This window comes from Palaemon carinicauda, chromosome 28 (assembly GCF_036898095.1).
Source record: "Palaemon carinicauda isolate YSFRI2023 chromosome 28, ASM3689809v2, whole genome shotgun sequence".
NCBI classification, from domain to species: domain Eukaryota; kingdom Metazoa; phylum Arthropoda; class Malacostraca; order Decapoda; family Palaemonidae; genus Palaemon; species Palaemon carinicauda.
Window position 1 is genome coordinate 28,841,284 of NC_090752.1, and position 19,015 is coordinate 28,860,298.

At 40.0% G+C, this 19,015-nt stretch overlaps 1 protein-coding gene across 1 annotated transcript in view; it reads right to left on the reverse strand.

The window, feature by feature from the left end:
* Positions 1 to 19,015, reverse strand: part of PolrMT (mitochondrial RNA polymerase) — a 229,510-nt gene that overhangs the window by 7,973 nt on the left and 202,522 nt on the right. Inside the window, 3 exon segments of the mRNA XM_068351814.1 lie at positions 11,478 to 11,569; positions 11,906 to 12,077; positions 14,911 to 15,038. Coding sequence (XP_068207915.1) covers positions 11,478 to 11,569; positions 11,906 to 12,077; positions 14,911 to 15,038 — 392 coding nt within the window.

The window sequence follows — 19,015 nt, forward strand, 5'->3', positions numbered from 1 at the left end:
GCATTCGCCCCTTCCATTTGAACCCTCCTTCTGGAGGAAGGCAATGAGATTAAGTACTTACACCCATATTTATTGTTAATAAACATTTAATAAGGTACCCTTCACTCCATGCTTTCTCTTCTCTGTCAGCTAGTGCCGCCGGCTGGGCCGGTGATGAAGGGCACTAGCCCACTGGATCCTGCCGCCAGGTGCTAGTCTAGCCGGCAACATGCCAGCTAAACTACAGTATATGATTATACAGTAGCCAGTATATTTGCAGTATAGATCATACTGCAGACAGAAAACTATAGTGTATATTATACAGTAGTTATTTTCCAGCATACCCTGTGTATCCTTGCACAGTCTATTGTTGAGACCAGTTTTATATTGAAGGAAAAGATTTCTTTCAACAGACTGATAGATGATCAGTTACAATTGACCCACATTATTAAAACCTTGGGAAAAGTCAGTGTTAAGTTACACTTATCTATCCCTAGAGGTTAGAATCCTTCCCTTGGGTTTCCTGAATAGGAAAACTCTAGGTTTTAATTTTGGGGGAGGTCGCAGCAATTGGCTGGACAGAAAACACAAGTATGTGTCTTTCCTAATTTCTTTCTAGCTTGTCTATCCTAAGCTATAATGCTAAAATATTAATGGTAATATTTTATATAGTTTATCAGGTGAGATGAACTACCGCAGACTCATTTAATTTTCCTCTCGTTACAGGAGGACCATCCAAAGTGCCTTCAAGTCTTCTGCAACGTTAGGAGCAAGGACTTCTGTGGCCATGAAGAGTGCAGGGCTCATGCTCCCTGCGCCATTTCTAAGGGACCTCTCAGGTACTGGGACCCCCAGGACTGCAAGATTTGCAAGGCCTGGTTACCGAGGCTTTTGATGACCCCAAGACAGCGGAGTCAAGGGATGCAGCACGAGGGAAGCTGCACAGATGGGTTCGTGACTTCCAAAAGAACGCCACGGGACCTTACCTTCCTAGTGAACAGATGCGCTCCTTGCTGTTCCCAAATGCAGGTGTGGAAGCTGTCATACCCCAGTCACGACCTGAGATCCCTTGCGTCCAGATTGCCGTAGATACGGATGTCTCCGACGCAATGAAGGACATCCACCTAGACGAGAGGATGTCGGAGGTGTCTGAGGACACCAAGAAGGACCTTCTAGCGGAAGGTCTCGAGGAGGAGTCCGCCTTGGGTCCTGAAGAAGAAGAGGATGATGTCGAATCGGAGTCCACTTCGTCAGTTCCGGCCCCAGAGCCATTACCCTCTACGTCTTCTGCCCCTCCATCAGATGACATGAGACAAGCAATGACCAGTCTCATGGCAATGATGGAGTCTTCGCAAACAAAACGAAGAAAGGGACGCTAAAAGGGAAAGAAAAATGGCCCATCTCACTGCATCCCGTGGGTCTCACAAGAGACTCAATATTCAAGATCTTCCACCTTCCTCTGATGTTAATCCCTGGAGGTATGCAGAATACATGCCTATTACCAGTGGCAAGATATTCATATCAGAGAAGTTTGGGACTGTCCTTATTGAGGAAGTTGAATTCTGGCCCAGCTTTCAGTCTTACCCAGACTGCTTCGTCCATCTGAAGAAGGAACCAACATCCAAGGAGGAGACAGAACCGAAGGAGGTCATAGTACTTGACCACTAGAAAGCTCAGGCTCTCTTATCAAGTAGCCTGAAGCAGAAGGGCTCCACTAACTCGAAAGTGTCAGCCCTTAGCAAGAAACATCCCACCTTTCTTGCTCCAGCTTCGTTAGCCTTTCCCTTTATATCAAAGGGTTTAAGGCAGTTATGAAGGCAGTAGAGGCAGGCAAACCTTGCCCTACACTCAATGAGTGTAGACCTTTATCTTTAGCCCTGCCCACAGAAGATAAGGACTGGAAGGAAGTCCACCTTACCTTCTCAGTTGGGAAGTTGGAGGCAGATATTGCTGGACGTCAGTTCAGCGAAAATCTCCCTAAGCTGTCTGACTTTCTCTTCCGTAGGGAGCAAGAGACAAAACAAAGACTTGCCGCATCTCTATCTCTACAGATTTGTCTAGAGGCGACGGCAAGCAATAGCAGAACCCCGGATATGAACATGGTCATGGCTAAAACGCATTTGGCTACCTTGGTCAAGGACCTGTATGGCTTTGTCAAAGCCAGACGAGCATGTAGGGAGTTCGTGTTTGCATCTGCTTCAGTAAAGCACGAACCCAGGAAGCTGATAGCTTCCAATATCTGGGGAAAGGACCTCTTCCCGAGTGAAGTCGTCAAGGAAGTCGTAGACAAGGCCGCCACGAAGAATAGAAACCTTCTCTAGAAGTGGGGCATGTCGGCGAAGAGGAAGTCTTCCCATGATGAGGGTCCCCAGCCTAAGAGGAAGACTAAAAGACCCAGGTTGCCCTCTCACCCTGCCAGACAGCAGCAACACCAACAACATCCCACAGTTACCATGACTGCGGTGCCCCAGATGGTGGCTCAACCACAACCAACTTATCAGATGGTGCCTCAGCAGCTGGTTTCTCAGTCACCAGCGTTCAACCCTGCGTTCGAGAGGCCGACCACTACCTTTCGTCCCAAGGGTAGAGGGTCTAAACGGGGCTCGTCTAGATACCCCCCAAGAGGTAAAGGGGGTAAGGGAGGACGCAGTCAAGGAGGTAAATCCTCCAGAAACCAGAAGCAATGAGTTGCTTCAGGTAGGAGGAAGACTCCAACAATTTCAGGATCGTTGGACCTTCGATCCTTGAGCCCACAGCCTAATCACGAACGGACTCGGATGGAGCTGGAGGGAGGCTCCACCACCATTTCCTCAATTCTTCCAACACTCCACCTCCGTACTGGAAGAATACACCCAAGAACTTTTGAGCAAGCGGGTGATAAGGAGGGAAAAGTCCATCAAATTCCAAGGAAGGCTGTTTTGTGTTCCCAAGAAGGACTCAGATAAACTCAGAGTCATTGTGGGCTTGTCGCCACTCAACAAGTTCAGGATGTTAACCCTTCAACACATAAGGACCCTGTTACCAAAAGGGGCATACATACACAGTCTTGATAGACCGGGCAGATGCCTACTGGCATATTCTAATCAACCGCCCACTCTCCTCCTACCTAGGATTCAGGCTACTGAAGAAGAAGTACGTCTTCAGAGCCATGCCCTTTGGACTAAACATAGCCCCAAGGATTTTCACAAAGCTTGCAGACGCAGTCGTTCAACAACTACGCCTAGAAGGTGTCCAGGTAGTAGCGTACCTGGACGACTGGCTGGTGTGGGCAGCATCAAGGATGGAGTGTATGCAAGCATCCAAGAAAGTGATCCAATTCCTGGAACATCTGGGATTCAAGAACAACGTTAAGAAGTCTCGATTATCTCCAATTCAAGAGTTTCAATGGCTCGGAATACATTGGAACTTAAAGTCACACCATCTCTCCATTCCCCCAGGAGAGAAATAGCAGGATCTGTCAAGAGACTACTGAAATCCGACAGGATCTCAAGACGCCAACAGGAAAGAGTACTGGGCTCACTCCAGTTTGCATCAATGACAGACCCAGTGCTAAGAGCACAGCTATAAGATGCGTCAGGAGTCTGGAGAAGATACGCATCAAACGCTCGAAGAGATCTAAGAAGACCGATACCGACCCGACTACGATCACTTCTCAAGCCATGGTCAAAGGCCAAGAACCTAAAGAGGACCGTACCCTTGCAACCACCTCTACCTTCAGTCATCATCCATACGGATGCCTCGAAGGAAGGATGGGGAGGTCACTCCCATCAACGGAAAGTCCAAGGGACTTGGTCTTCTCTATTCAAGACCTTCCACATAAACATTCTGGAGGCCATGGCAGTCTTTCTGACGCTGAAGAAACTGTCCCCTTGCAAATCAGCCCATATAAGACTGATCCTGGACAGCGAGGTGATAATGAGATGTCTGAATCTTCAAGGCTCGAGATCGCCCCAAATCAACGAATTGTCCATCTTCCGCCTGGCGGAAAAGAAGAGATGGCATTTATCAGCAGTTCACCTTCAAGGGTTCCGCAATGTGATGGCGGACGCTCTATCCAGGCTCACACTGATAGAGTCAGAATGGTCCTTAGACGCAGGCTCATTCTCCTTCATCTTACGTCAAGTCCCGACCTCTTCGTGACGAGCGACAAGAAGAAGCTACCTCGTTATGTGGCCCCATACGAGGACCCTCTAGCGGAAGCGACGGACGCCATGTCCCTCCTCTGGAACAGATGGAACCGGATCTACCTGTTCCCTCCAACCAATCTCTTAATGAAGGTCCTCGACAAGCTGAGATCCTTTCGGGGAACGGCAACTCTAATGACTCCCAAGTGGCCAAAGAGCAACTGGTTCCCTCTGGTATTGGAACTGAAGCTGAGGCTGGTTCCTCTGCCGGACCCAGCACTGTCTCAACAGGTACAGAAGTAGACTGTCTTCGCTTCATCACAGAGAGCCCAAAGCCTTCATCACATGATTTTCTCTCCTTAGCAGTAAAGAAAAGATTTGGGATTTCGAAAGGCAGTATAGACTTCTTAGAAGAATATAAGTGTAAGTCAACCAGAAGACAATATGAATCATCTTGGAAAAAGTGGGTTGCTTTCATCAAAGCTAAAGGACCAAAGGAAATCTCAATGGACTTCTGTTTGTCCTTCTTTATCCACCTTCATAAACAAGGTCTGGTAGCCAATATGATAACCACGTGTAAATCAGCTCTGACTAGACCTCTGCTATACACCTTCCAAGTAGACTTGTCAAACAAAATCTTTAACAAGATCCCTAAGGCTTGTGCTAGACTTAGGCCTGCAGCCCCTACGAAGCCTATTTCATGGTCCTTGGACAAGGTCCTACACTTTGCTTCAACAGTGAACAATGAGGATTGCTCTCTTGAAAGACTTGACTCAAAAAGTAATTTTCTTGTTTGTTATAGCCTCGGGGGCCAGAGTTAGTGAAATAGTGGCCCTATCCAGAGATGAGGGCCATATTCAGTTCACAGAAGTGGGAGAACTGAATCTTTTTCCAGATCCAACATTTCTCGCTAAGAACGAACTACCCACTAAAAGATGGGGTCCGTGGAGAATCTGCCCTCTGAAGGAAGATGTCTCGCTGTGTCCAGTGGAGTATCTAAAGGTCTATCTTCGAAGAACTTCAGACTTCAGGGGAGGACAGCTCTTTAAAGGAGAAACCTCAGGATCAAACCTATCCCTAAAACAACTAAAGGCGAAAATCACCTATTTTATTTGCAGAGCGGATTCTGACAGTACACCCGCAGGTCATGATCCAAGGAAAATCGCTTTATCACTGAACTTTTTTCAGTACTGTATATGGATTTTGAGCGTCTTCGCTCATACACTGGATGGAAGTCATCCAGAGTGTTCTCCAAGCATTATGCGAAGCAAGTGCATGAACTCAAGCGATACGTGGTGGTGGCAGGAAGTGAACTAAAACCTATCGTCTAGTGCTGCGATGAACAGTGAATTGATTGGGACCATCAATGAAACGGGTGAAGGTGTTGACACCTCTCAGTACAATACTTTGAAATGAGTGTCACCAAGGTGACATTAACCCTGGATAGGTACGCTCCTCGGACACCCCTTTAAGGGTATACTCGGACGCGAACGACCCCGACGCCAAAAAAAATTCTTGAAAAATCAGTTTTTGCAGTAACCTCTTTTTTTTCTTTTGCCAAAAAAAACTTCAATGAATGCTTAAAACAACTGTAAAGATAAATACTACTCATCTGCAGAAAAACTATTTATTATAAATATTTTAAAAAATTAAGTAGAAAAAAAAAGACCTGACATAAAAATTCATAAAAAAAAAGTTTATACATATATACACAAATCCTTTTAAGAATTGATTCTTGAATGTTTAGGACACATCTTGATGTATTTTGGATGAAGTCAGACCCATGGAGGTGAAGATCTGAAATGAGAAAAAAAGGGTAACTTTTTTTGGCCAAAAAAATTTGTCCAAATTTCATGAATTTTTTTGGGTACCCAAATGAAATAGGAAGTGGCTAATTTTTTTAGGGAATAAACATATGTTATCCTAAAATAGAAATATGTAAAAAAATCTTCATTATTTTGTAAATTACATTTATATCAGGGGCCATATCTAAAGGTAATTTTTTGAGTACTTAGAAATTTCGTAAAAAAATACATATATTTAATATATATGATATTTATGCAGGTAAAAATATACCAAAATATCACAAATTCTATAGGGAACAAGAATATATATAGATAGGGCAACTTACGCTTCGGATATGTCCACAAAATGGCCGCTAACCACACTGACTCAGACTCCCTAATCTGCCACTTGAAATGTAGGAAGGGTATGTCAATTTCAAGGTGTTATTTACTAATCTAATTATTATTGGATATGCATAAAAATTGTATGGTGGGTTGCTGGATAATTGTCGATTATTTTACGACTTTAAAATTAAAATTCTGACCCAAAAAAATTTTTTTGAAGGGAAATAAAATCGAAAAAAAAAACAAAAATGTGAAACAATATAATATTTTAGCAAAAAAAATTTGATGATATTCAATCAAAAAAGAAGTAAACAAAATTTTCCGACAAATAAACATCTAGAGGAATCATTACTCTGTGATAGTTCCTTAGTACGTAGTAATTTTGAAAGAAATGGGAAAAAACGAAAAAATGGCAATCACCGGAAAATCGAACACATACCTATATATACGCCATATCTGGCTAAAAAAAAGATAGGCATGGGTAGCCAGATCATCTAGAAACACTTTCCAACACTATAGAAATATAAGTTTTGCGACACTACTTGCCAATTCCTTACGGTAACATGACTAAGCAAAAAAATGCAAAACAAATAAAAAGGGGCACTCGCGGAAAAATGGCTAACATTCTAATATACGGCATTTCAGAAAAAAAAAAATTCAGCCACGTGCTAGGCAAACCATCAAGGCACATTTTCCGACAAATAAACATCTAAATGAATCATTACTCTGTGATAGTTCCTTAGTACGTAGTAATTTTGAAAGAAATGGGAAAAAATGAAAAAATGGCAATCACAGGAAAATCGAACACATACCTATATATACGCCATATCTGGCTAAAAAAAAAGATAGGCATGGGTAGCCAGATCATCTAGAAACACTTTCCAACACTATAAAATTATAAGTTTTGCGACACTACTTGCCAATTCCTTACGGTAACATGACTAAGCAAAAAAATGCAAAACAAATAAAAAGGGGCACTCGCGGAAAAATGGCCATTCTAATATACGGCATTTCAGAAAAAAAAAATTTCAGCCACGTGCTAGGCAAACCATCAAGGCACATTTTCCGACAAATAAACATATAAATGAATCATTACTCTGTGATAGTTCCTTAGTACGTAGTAATTTTGAAAGAAATGGGAAAAAACGAAAAAATGGCAATCACAGGAAAATCGAACACATACTTATATATACGCCATATCTGGCTAAAAAAAAAATAGGCATGGGTAGCCAGATCATCTAGAAACACTTTCCAACACTATAAAAATATAAGTTTTGCGACACTACTTGCCAATTCCTTACGGTAACATGACTAAGCAAAAAAATGCAAAACAAATAAAAAGGGGCACTCGCGGAAAAATGCCCAACATTCTAATATACGGCATCTCAGATAAAAAAAAAAGACATGCACGTGTTAGCCCAACCATCAAGGCACACTTTCTAACACATAAACATGAAAAAAAAAATCAATAATATACGGCAATTCCTTACTACGTAGTAAATTTTTACAAATATTGAAAAAAAACAGAAATTGGCAACCCCAGTTAAATACCCAATATACCAATAACTACGTCGTATCTGACAAAAAAAAAGTCACGCATGGGTAGCCAGATCATCTAGACACACTTTCCAACACTAAAAAAGCAAAAGTTTTACGACACTATTTGGCAATATCTTACGGAAAAATGACTTGGCAAAAAAATGAAAAAAAATGAAAAAGGGGCACTCGCGGTAAAATGCCCAACATTCTAATATACGGCATCTCAGATAAAAAAAAAGACATGCACGTGTTAGCCCAACCATCAAGGCACACTTTCTAACACATAAACATGAAAAAAAAATCAATAATATACGGCAATTCCTTACTACGTAAAATTTTTTACAAATATTGAAAAAAAACAGAAATTGGCAACCCCAGTTAAATACCCAATATACCAATAACTACGTCGTATCTGACAAAAACAAAGTCACGCATGGGTAGCCAGATCATCTAGACACACTTTCCAACACTAAACAAGCAAAAGTTTTACGACACTATTTGGCAATATCTTACGGAAAAATGACTTGGCAAAAAAAATGAAAAAAAATGAAAAAGGGGCACTCGCGGTAAAATGGTCCTCGTGGTGATGAACGACATTTTAACTAAAAAAAAAATCATGCACATGGTAGCCAAACAATCCACCAAGACTTTCCACAACTGATAACCTATACAAGTTGCACCATTCTACGACAATTTCATAATACGTAATAACTTTGATAATTATGCAAATTACCTTAGAAGGGTAAACTCGGTCGCGCTCGACCCCGACGCATCTCAGAAATCGGGGAAGGAGTACAGCTACAGCAATGCACATCTGGACACTACTAGAGCGTGTAGGGGAGACACCTCCTGCAGGTCGATCACCCACAAATTCAGTCACGGGGGTGAGTCACGTGAGAAAAACCTCTTTTTTTTTTGACGCTCGAGGTCGCGTACGACCCACCGTACCTATCCAGGGTTAAGGACTGTTCTATTTAGTTGAGGTGAAGAAACATATAGATAACACTTGTGCCGTGTGTACTTACACAGTGTGAATAGACATTCAATATCACAAAAACGCATATTAGAAAATTTAGCAAATTTTCAGATTTACAGTGGCATTAATAACCTTTCCCTTTCAGGTGAAAACAAATAATTTCTGTGCTTTGATTGTTGATATGTTTTTTATTGTATTTATTATCATTTATGTTATACATGTTACTTTATGTTGGTCATTTATTACCAATAAAATTATCAATGTGTATTTGCATCTTATTTCGCCCTACAATTGATTTTCAATGAAAATATATCAGAGTTTTATTACCCTTTAATAAACTGCATATATTTACTTATGAACAATATGTATAGCGAGACCTGTATGTAGTTGATGCTATGTTTGTTCATATGCTATACGCAAACCTTGAGACTCCTTTCCTACGTCTAGTATGACTCTTCCCTGCAGGGGGCAGGAAGCACTAACATGGTTTATGTTTACTGTAGCAGTAATGACGTATAACGGTAACGTCATATATCTCAATGGTCTGGATGACCAAGGGAAAAAACTGTCCCAAGGTTAAAGCACTTTAAAAATCCACAGATACAGTACTTTCTAGTAATTCTCTGGTAAGCTTCCATCAGGACGACATGGCTTGAGCGAAGCGAAAAATCTATTTTTGGGTGAGATAGCCATGTAGTCCTGATGGACCCACCCTCCTTTTCTACAAGAAAAGGACTTGGCAGGATTCCTCCCAAAATTACTATATCTGTAGCACCATGCTTAACGCTACAAGAAATAGCGGGCTAGCTTGACATACAGCGCCATCTAGATACTCTGTAGTAATACGGGAGGAAGGGTACCTTGGTAACGGCTCCCCTTCTATTTTTGCCACTTCCCCATCGAAGTGAAAACACTTTCCGGGGTGAAGATTGCTATGTGTTGTATCAAGATATACGTCCCCTGATTTATGCGATATCCTTAAGAGAAATTTTAAGGATATTCGCGCCAGGAGTTAGAATTCTGGAGACCTAAAGGTAAATTCTCTGGGAATATCACTGTAGTCATTTATCCCTTAGGAAGCTACTTATAGGAACCTTCCATCAGGACGACATGGCTATCTCACCCAAAAATAGATTTTTCGCTTCGCTCAAAATCCGTTATCTTATTCTCTGTGAAGGGTGAGTATTTAATTCTCGGCCTGGCTGGCAAATCTCTTTTCTTAAAGTGAAACATTTTTCTTAAAGTGAGTCATAAATATATTCGCATCGCGTTTCATTGCTTGAAAATTTCGTAAGCAGAGTCTTTCGTGAAGAGAGGTATGACTGTATTCTGTTTTTTCAGCCATCAAAATGAAATGTTGGTCCACCACACTTACATGAACCAGACCAGCCATTCATAACAAGAACACAAGTGTTGGAAGTTGAAACAAGAACACAAGTGTTGGAAGTTGAAACACATTTAAGTTTATGGGATATATATAGTATTCACAAAATGCAGTAAGAGAAAACCCTGATAACCCGAGGACCCACTCCACTGAGAACAGAGTATGCAATGGAAGATGATATATAATGCCAGTGTTACTGTATGGAAATGAGTAATGGCATTACAATGAAACAATCTCCAAAAGATTTAGTAGATTTAAGAATGAAGCCCTCAGAAGGATATTGGAAGTTAAATGGCAGGAGAGGATTAGAAATGAAACAATCTCAGAAGGATATTGGAAGTTAAATGGCAGGAGAGGATTAGAAATGAAACAATCTCAGAAGGATATTGGAAGTTAAATGGCAGGAGAGGATTAGAAATGAAACAATAAGAGAGATTACTCGAGTGTCATATGTCAGTGAGATCATGGTGAGGGATAGATGGAGACGGTTTGGGCATGTTCTTTGCATTCCCCAAAAGAGAATAGTTCACCAAACATTCAACTGGGCTCCACAAGGCACTAGAAGAGTTGGCAGACCCTAGCCTATGTGGCTGAGGACTATGAAGCGTGAAATAGATAATGAATGGAGAAGTATTGAATTAAAAGCTCAAGATAGAGACAACTGGCAAAATCTAACCGAGGGCCTTTGCATCAATACGCATAGGAGATGATGATGAAACACCTCGTATGGATGGTGTGAGGGCTGAGATGTTAAAGGAAGGGGGTGTAACTGAGGTGAAATGGTTGGTGAGATTGTTTATTATATGCTTTATGTTGTCAATGGTGTTAGTGGACAGAGTGTGTGTGTGTGTGTGTGTGTAATGTTCCACTATACATAGGTAAGGGAGATGTGTTTAAGTGTTGTAATTCTACGGGTATTAGTTTATTGAGTGTGATTGGAAAAGTTTATGGTTGAGTGTTAATTAATAGAATTAAGGATAAAATGGTAGATTAATTCTTAGAATTGCAGGATAGCTTTAGAAGAGGTAAGGGATGTATAGATCTGATTTTTATAGTTAGATATGCAAGAAATATTTAGCAAAAAGCAAAGAAGTATATTCATAGCAACTGCTTTGAGGTAGTGGTAGTGGGGGAGTCAGCACATGAAGCTTTATATGTGGTGGAAGATTGGGAGGGGGGAGGGGTTAAGGTGGGCTGTTACACTATAGCAGTACCAACCAAACTCTGCCGAGTCCCTCGTTAGGAAAGGAAGGATAAGAGGAAAAACACACTTTGTTCTTTTTCTTTGTTGGCTACCCCCTAAATTGGGGGAAGTGCCATGTATATAAACTGATAGATTTACTTACTTATATTCAAAGCTGAATCGCTTCCTCAAGGCAAGGGACAAATTTTCAAGAATAGGTTCACTGTGTAGAGCTACAAACTGTTCACGGCATACCTGTAATAAAACATGCCAAGTTTAAAATTATCTCACTTTGGTGCCAAGCCAAACACTTCCTTATTGGCAAAAACAATATTTATTATAGTTTGAACTAGATTTATGACTTGAGGTTGGTTTATCAACAAATATATCCATACACTATCAAATAAATGTGACCACTTTCATATATATAACATAAAGAGTGAGTAATACCAGCTACTAAAGTTCCATTGATCATAATTTTCTCCATTCATGGTGAAAAAAAAATACCATAATACTACACCAGATGATTGTGACATGGCAGACTTTTATTTCATACAAGGCTAAACAGATTTATCCTAAAAAATAACTTACTCTATTCATAGCATCAACAGAACAAGCATGTGTCCAGAAGCAATCATGAACCGAGACAAATGTGAAGCCTGTTTTCTGAGAATATAGGGAAGTGAGCATCATGTGGGTTGAATCTAAAGAATGAATGAAATTTGGGGGAAATGCATTCTTCTGCTTCATCGTGTTTGGCTGCCTGCAAAAAAAAATAAAAATAGAATAAATTAAAATATAATTCACATGACACTTGGGCTTTTAAAGATATCAAAGTACAAATTTAGGTTCTATATATTAATTTAATGTACATCAGTAAATCAAATAAGCTTTTGAGTAACTTGATAGTGAATAATCGTAAAATTAAAAGAGCAACCAGCATGTTACCAGTTCAACTCTTGAATTGAATAAAATAATTACAATCATACTTCTCTTCACGAAAGAATCTGCTTACAAAATTTTCAAGCTGCGAAACGAGATGCGAATATTTTTATGACTCGCTTTGCAAAAAATGTTTCAAGAAAAGAGATTTGCCAGCCAGGCTGAGAATAAAAGTCACCCAATAAAAAGATTTGAATAAAATGGATTTAGGCAATAGAAAATGTAGCTGTAGTCTATAATAGGGGTAATTATAATAGTACATTAAATAAGGTACTGTAGATTTTGTATATGTACAGTATTGTATTGTATGTATTGTATTTTTTCCATTTATTATTACAATGTTGTAATAACTACTTAATTTACGGGTATTAACAGATAGTTTAGGTATATTGAATGGTTCAAATGTATTTGGAAGTACAATATTTCATTGTGGTTATACTATAGCTTTATTATAAGATTTAATGTGGTGTTTTGTAGGGTTTGGAATGAATTAGACAATTTGCATGTGAAATGTGACTCACAACACGAAAAAATCACTTTACAAAAGCCACTCCAGAACAAATTAATTTCGTGTTGTGAGGCATTACTGTATGTCATTTGAAACTTGTGTCAAAGGTGTCTATGAAAATTGCATGCAATGGTCCCAGTAATATTCATTTAATAGTGCAAAAAATAAATTCTGCAAACATAAATGGAATGTACATAATTTAAACACTGATAGCAAAATGACTAACATTATCAACAAAATAATTTTTTTTTTCACAATTGTCCCAGACTAAATCGTATCTCTTGTTGGTGACGTTGGATAAAAATTATTTTGGAATTTAAGTTTTAATTATTAAAAAGTGGAGATCTGACGAAATTAAAAGCTAATCTTTAGGAGGTACTCTATGGAGCCGAAGGACTTTCTTGTTAGGCTAGAACAATAAATAAATGAACAAAACAAGATATGACAGTGAAACACTATCTTCCCTACACTGGTGCCAATGTATTAAAGTGCAGAGCCTCAATGTGTATGACGGAGACATAGGGGTTCCAGACTCTCTAAAAACCACTCACTTGGAGGATGACAATGCCAACTCGGTATCTGATTACAACCAGTAGCCGTATATTTTTTACTGTGATAAGAGTAGACCTCAATCACAACCCTACTTCCTTTCAAGGTTAGTGAATCAGAAGTTAAGGCAGTTCTACTAAACAACAATTTTGTCTCTACATTTAACAGTTTTTTTCTGAACACCTGTGCATACTTGTACTCACACTGCCCAAGGTTGCCTGTCTGCCTTAAACATTTATAAAATCTTGCTCCTGTCAGACAGTTCTGTCCGATACTAGAATCAGGCTTAGCCCCAAATCCTGTCTTTCAACTGCTGTCTGATGTTAAACAAAAACTGTTGCACCACAGATTGGTGTTGAAACACATCCATAATGATGTGTATGTAAAAACTGGTGCCAATCTCCAAGAAAAACTCTGTCACTGTTACACCTCTGGTGACTGGATTTCTGTCCAGTCTGAAAACTATTACTCCCGTATAAGATTGTCAATTGAAGACATAAAACCAGTGGTTGTGGATGCAACCAGAGAGTCATGTTCATCTATGAAAATTACAAGGATGATGAAGACATTCAGGAAGCAGGTCAAAGGATGGAGTCATGCATAGCAGTAACAGAATACAGATGACGATGCAAGATTTTGCCAAGAGAGAAAAACAATAAGTAGTAAGATAGCTCTTTCTGATGCTCATTACTTCAACTAATTTGTTAATTCTTCCGCAAGCCTACTGGACAATAATCATACAACTAAAAATAAGCACTGTGATAGGAGGCAATGTTTGAATACAGCTGCAATATTAGACTGTGTGAATGCTGAATACAGTGAAACAAAAGAAATTATGCCAGTAAAGCACAAGTGGGTGATAAACCTCACTAATACAGGACAACAAAAATTGAAAATCACTTCAATATATTGAAAGACTATTAAATCTGCAATCTCGTAAAGCTAAAGAAAGAGTAAACTCATTTGAACTAACAAGGGTTAGCTCTTGAACCTTTTTTTAAAGCAAATATTCAGCTAAGTGTAAAAAAAAAACAGGTTCTTCTCTAACTGGAACCCATGGTCTAAATGTGCATGCTTGGTTCTACCCGTCAGAGATAATCACTTGTTAAGTTTGAAAACAGTCTAAGATTCAACATCACAAATTAGGCTAATGTAAATGATGTTCAATCTCAAACCATAATTTGCATAGAGCCTTTTATAGTTGAAAACTAATAATCTCGGAATTTTTTTCTTTTGCTTAAAAACCCATCTAATGCTGGAGCATTGCATAAAACAGAGATAACAATGTCTACTATTCTGGCAATCATGACTCCATCATGGGATTTGATGATATCTAAATTTGTGACATATTAGTCAAGGAGTTTAAAGTACTGCACTGTATTAGGCTACTAACGATCCAGCTTTAGCACGGTACTTACTATACTTGACAGCTAAAACCCAAAAATCTATGAAGCTGTAACCCACAACTACCAAGTTCTCCACGAAAACCTTTCAAAATTTAAAAACTAAACATATTAAGGAGAATAAATTAATATTTAATAAACAGACATTACACTTATAAAGAATAACTTTAAATACCACCATCAAAAAATCTTACATGATATAATCGATGTTGAGAGTCATTCCCATTTTGATTCTTGGGCATTTTTCACTTAGGGGAACTGTGTAATGCTGAACCACTGGGAATCCTAAAGGTGTCACCCATTCTACATTCTGGCGACAAGTCTGGAATGGAAAATTGTACCAAAATGAATACATGAATAACTTACATGCTGCACGTAAATTTACTAGATTCATAGACTAGCACCCTCGTGATTGCAAATACTGACATAATGTCAGACCAATGATCCACTCAGTTACTAATTACATACTTTTAATACATTACAAAACCACAAAACTTTTCATAAAACAATTCATCGATTGATTTTCAAGTTTAGCTCTTATTCCACATTTCAATGCTTCGGCAAAATTGCATGTACTATTTTGAAAGTAAAACAGGAATAAGCATTGAAAAACTAGGAAAGCAAACTGAACTGCAGTCAATATTTTCATTTTAATATACACATAAAAAGTAGCAGATCCCAAATATCACTAACAAAATTAACAATCTACTAATAAAATATGACAGATAAAAAACTTATAGATGCATGGAAAAATGGAAAAACTAGAAGCACTTGAAAACATCATTCATAAGCTAATATACAGGGAGACCTATGCAACATGCAATAGTAGGTTAAGCAACTCTTCATGGATAATCTACCTCTTGTAGCAAAAAAATGGTTAATTATTTTCAACTATTACAATATAATATATACACCATTCTTTGGTCAATACAATGTACCATATACTGTAGTGGAAAGCTTTCACTACCAACAAGGTGACTGAGGTTAAGGGGATGTCCAGAGCCTTCAATATTTCAGCTTTGTACCTTATTTGGTATAATCAAAGCACTAAATTCTTAATACGGTTACATACAGTAATAGCCCTTTACGTTAATTCAACATACGTAAGTTCTGACTTTACGTTGCTGATCCCCAAGTATTACAGTACAGTACTCTAATCCTTCGCCATATTGCAGTTCAATCATTGCTCCCTCGGGACAATGCGGATTTATAAATATATCGTGTAAATCTACATTGAAAACTCCTCTTAATATCGTGGTTTTCCAAATGCAAATAAGTTTTATATTATTCATATTTTAATTATTTCTTGTTAAAATGTTATTTTTATAATAAAATAAATTTTTGAATATACTTACCCGGTGATTATATAAGCTGCAACTCTGTTGCTCGACAGAAAACTCTACGTTAAAAATCCGCCAGCGATCGCTATGCAGGTAGGGGGTGTACTTCAACAGCGCCATCTGTCGTGCAGGTACTCAGTACTCAATGTAAACAAAGAACTCAATTTTCTCCTCGGTCCACTGCGTCTCTATTGGGGAGGAAGGGAGGGTCCTTTAATATATAATCACCGGGTAAGTATATTCAAAAATTTATTTTATTATAAAAATAACATTTTTCAATATTTAACTTAGCCGGTGATTATATAAGCTGATTCACACCCAGGGGGGTGGGTAGAGACCAGCAATAAATGTTTACATTATTATGAGCTAAGGATTTTTCATTTCATTTTAGCAGTTATCAAAATAACAAACTTAAAATAAATAAGTACCTGGTAAGGAAGTCGACTTGAACAATTACTCTGCCTTTTTAAGTACGTCTTCCTTACGGAGCCTCGCGATCCTCTTAGGATGCTGAGCGACCCCTAGGAGCTGAAGTATCAAGGGTTGCAACCCATACAACAGGACCTCATCAAAACCTCTAATCTAGGCGCTTCTCAAGAAATGACTTTGACCACCCGCCAAATCAAGTAGGATGCGAAAGGCTTCTTAGCCTTCCGGACAACCCAAAAACAACAATAAAACATTTCAAGAGAAAGATTAAAAAGGTTATGGAATTAGGGAATTGTAGTGGTTGAGCCCTCACCCACTACTGCACTCGTTGCTACGAATGGTCCCAGAGTGTAGCAGTTCTCGTAAAGAGACTGGACATTCTTAAGATAAAAAGACGCGAACACTGACTTGCTTTTCCAATAGGTTGCGTCGATTATACTTCGCAGAGATCTATTTTGTTTAAAGGCCACGGAAGTTGCGACAGCTCTAACTTCGTGTGTCCTTACCTTCAGCAAAGCTTGGTCTTCCTCATTCAGATGGGAATGAGCTTCTCGTATTAACAGTGATAAAATAGGATAATGCATTCTTTGACATAGGCAAAGATGGTTTCTTAACTGAACACCATAAAGCTTCAGACGGGCCTCGTAAAGGTTTAGTTCGTTTTAAATAGAACTTAAGAGCTCTTACAGGGCATAAGACTCTTTCTAGTTCATTTCCAACCATACGATAAGTTTGGAATATCGAACGATTTTGGCCAAGGTCGAGAAGGCAGCTCGTTTTTGGCTAGAAAACCAAGTTGTAGAGAACATGTAGCCGTTTCAGATGAGAATCCGATGTTCTTGCTGAAGGCATGAATCTCACTGACTCTTTTAGCTGTGGCTAAGCATACCAGGAAAAGAGTCTTAAAGGTGAGATCTTTCCGGGAGGCTGACTGTAGCGGTTCGAACCTGTCTGACATAAGGAATCTTAGTACCACGTCTAAATTCCAACCAGGTGTAACCAAACGACGCTCCTTCGTGGTCTCAAAGGACTTAAGGAGGTCCTGTAGATCTTTATTGTTGGAAAGATCTAAGCCTCTGTGACGGAAGACTGATGCCAACATGCTTCTGTAACCCTTGATAGTGGGAGCTGAAAGAGATCGTTCTTTCCTCAGATATAAGAGGAAGTCAGCTATTTGAGTTACAGAGGTACTGGTCGAGGATACGGATACTGACTTGCACCAGTTTCGGAAGATTTCCCACTTCGATTGGTAGACTCTAAGGGTGGATGTTCTCCTTGCTCTAGCAATCGCTCTGGCTGCCTCCTTCGAAAAGCCTCTAGCTCTCGAGAGTCTTTCGATAGTCTGAAGGCAGTCAGACGAAGAGCGTGGAGGCCTTGGTGTACCTTCTTTACGTGTGGCTGACGTAGAAGGTCCACCCTTAGGGGAAGTGTTCTGGGAACGTCTACTAGCCATCGAAGTACCTCGGTGAGCCATTTTCTCGCGGGCCAGAGGGAAGCAACTAGCGTCAACCTTGTCCCTTCGTGAGAGGCGAACTTCTGCAGTACCTTGTTGACAATCTTGAACGGAGGGAATGCATATAGATCTAGATGTGACCAATCTAGGAGAAAGGCATCTATATGAACTGCTGCTGGGTCCGGGATTGGTGAGCAAAATATTGGGAGCCTCTTGGTCATCGAGGTTGCGAAGAGATCTATGGTTGGCTGGCCCCAGGTGGCCCAAAGTCTCTTGCATACATCCTTGTGGAGGGTCCATTCTGTTGGAATTATTTGTCCCTTCCGACTGAGACAATCTGCCATGACATTCAAGTTGCCTTGGATGAACCTCGTTACTAGTGATATGTCTAGACCTTTGACCAGGTGAGGAGGTCCCTTGCGATCTCGTACAACGTCAGAGAGTAGGTCCCTCCTTGCTTGGAGATGTACGCCAAAGCCGTGGTGTTGTCCGAGTTCACCTCCACCACTTTGCCTTGAAGGAGAGACCTGAAGCTTTTCCAGGCCAGACGTACTGCCAGTAGCTCCTTGCAGTTGAAATGCATTGTCCTTTGACTCGAGTTCCATATTCCCGAGCATTCCCGACCGTCTAATGTCGCACCCCAGCCTACGTCCGATGCGTCCGAGAAGAGAACGTGGTTGGGAGTCTGAACAGTCAGGGGAAGACCCTCTCTTAGGTTGATATTGTCCTTTCACCAAGTCAGACAAGACTTTATCTTTTCGGAAACCGGGATCGAGACCGCTTCTAGCGTCTTGTCCTTTTTCCAGTGAAAAGCTAGATGGTATAGAAGAGGACGGAGGTGTAGTCTTCCTAGTGACACAAATTGATCCACGGATGACAGCGTCCCTACCAGACTCATACACAGCCTGACTGAGCAGCTTTCCTTCTTCAGCATCTTCTGGATGGATAGCAGGGCTGGGGGCTGATCGTCTTGTTGTTCAGCAACGTCCTCATCAGAGGGTTCCTCATCCGAAACTGATGAGGAAACGGCAACGGAGTGGGCAACGTCTGGCTCGCTGAATCCGGTCGCACTGGTGG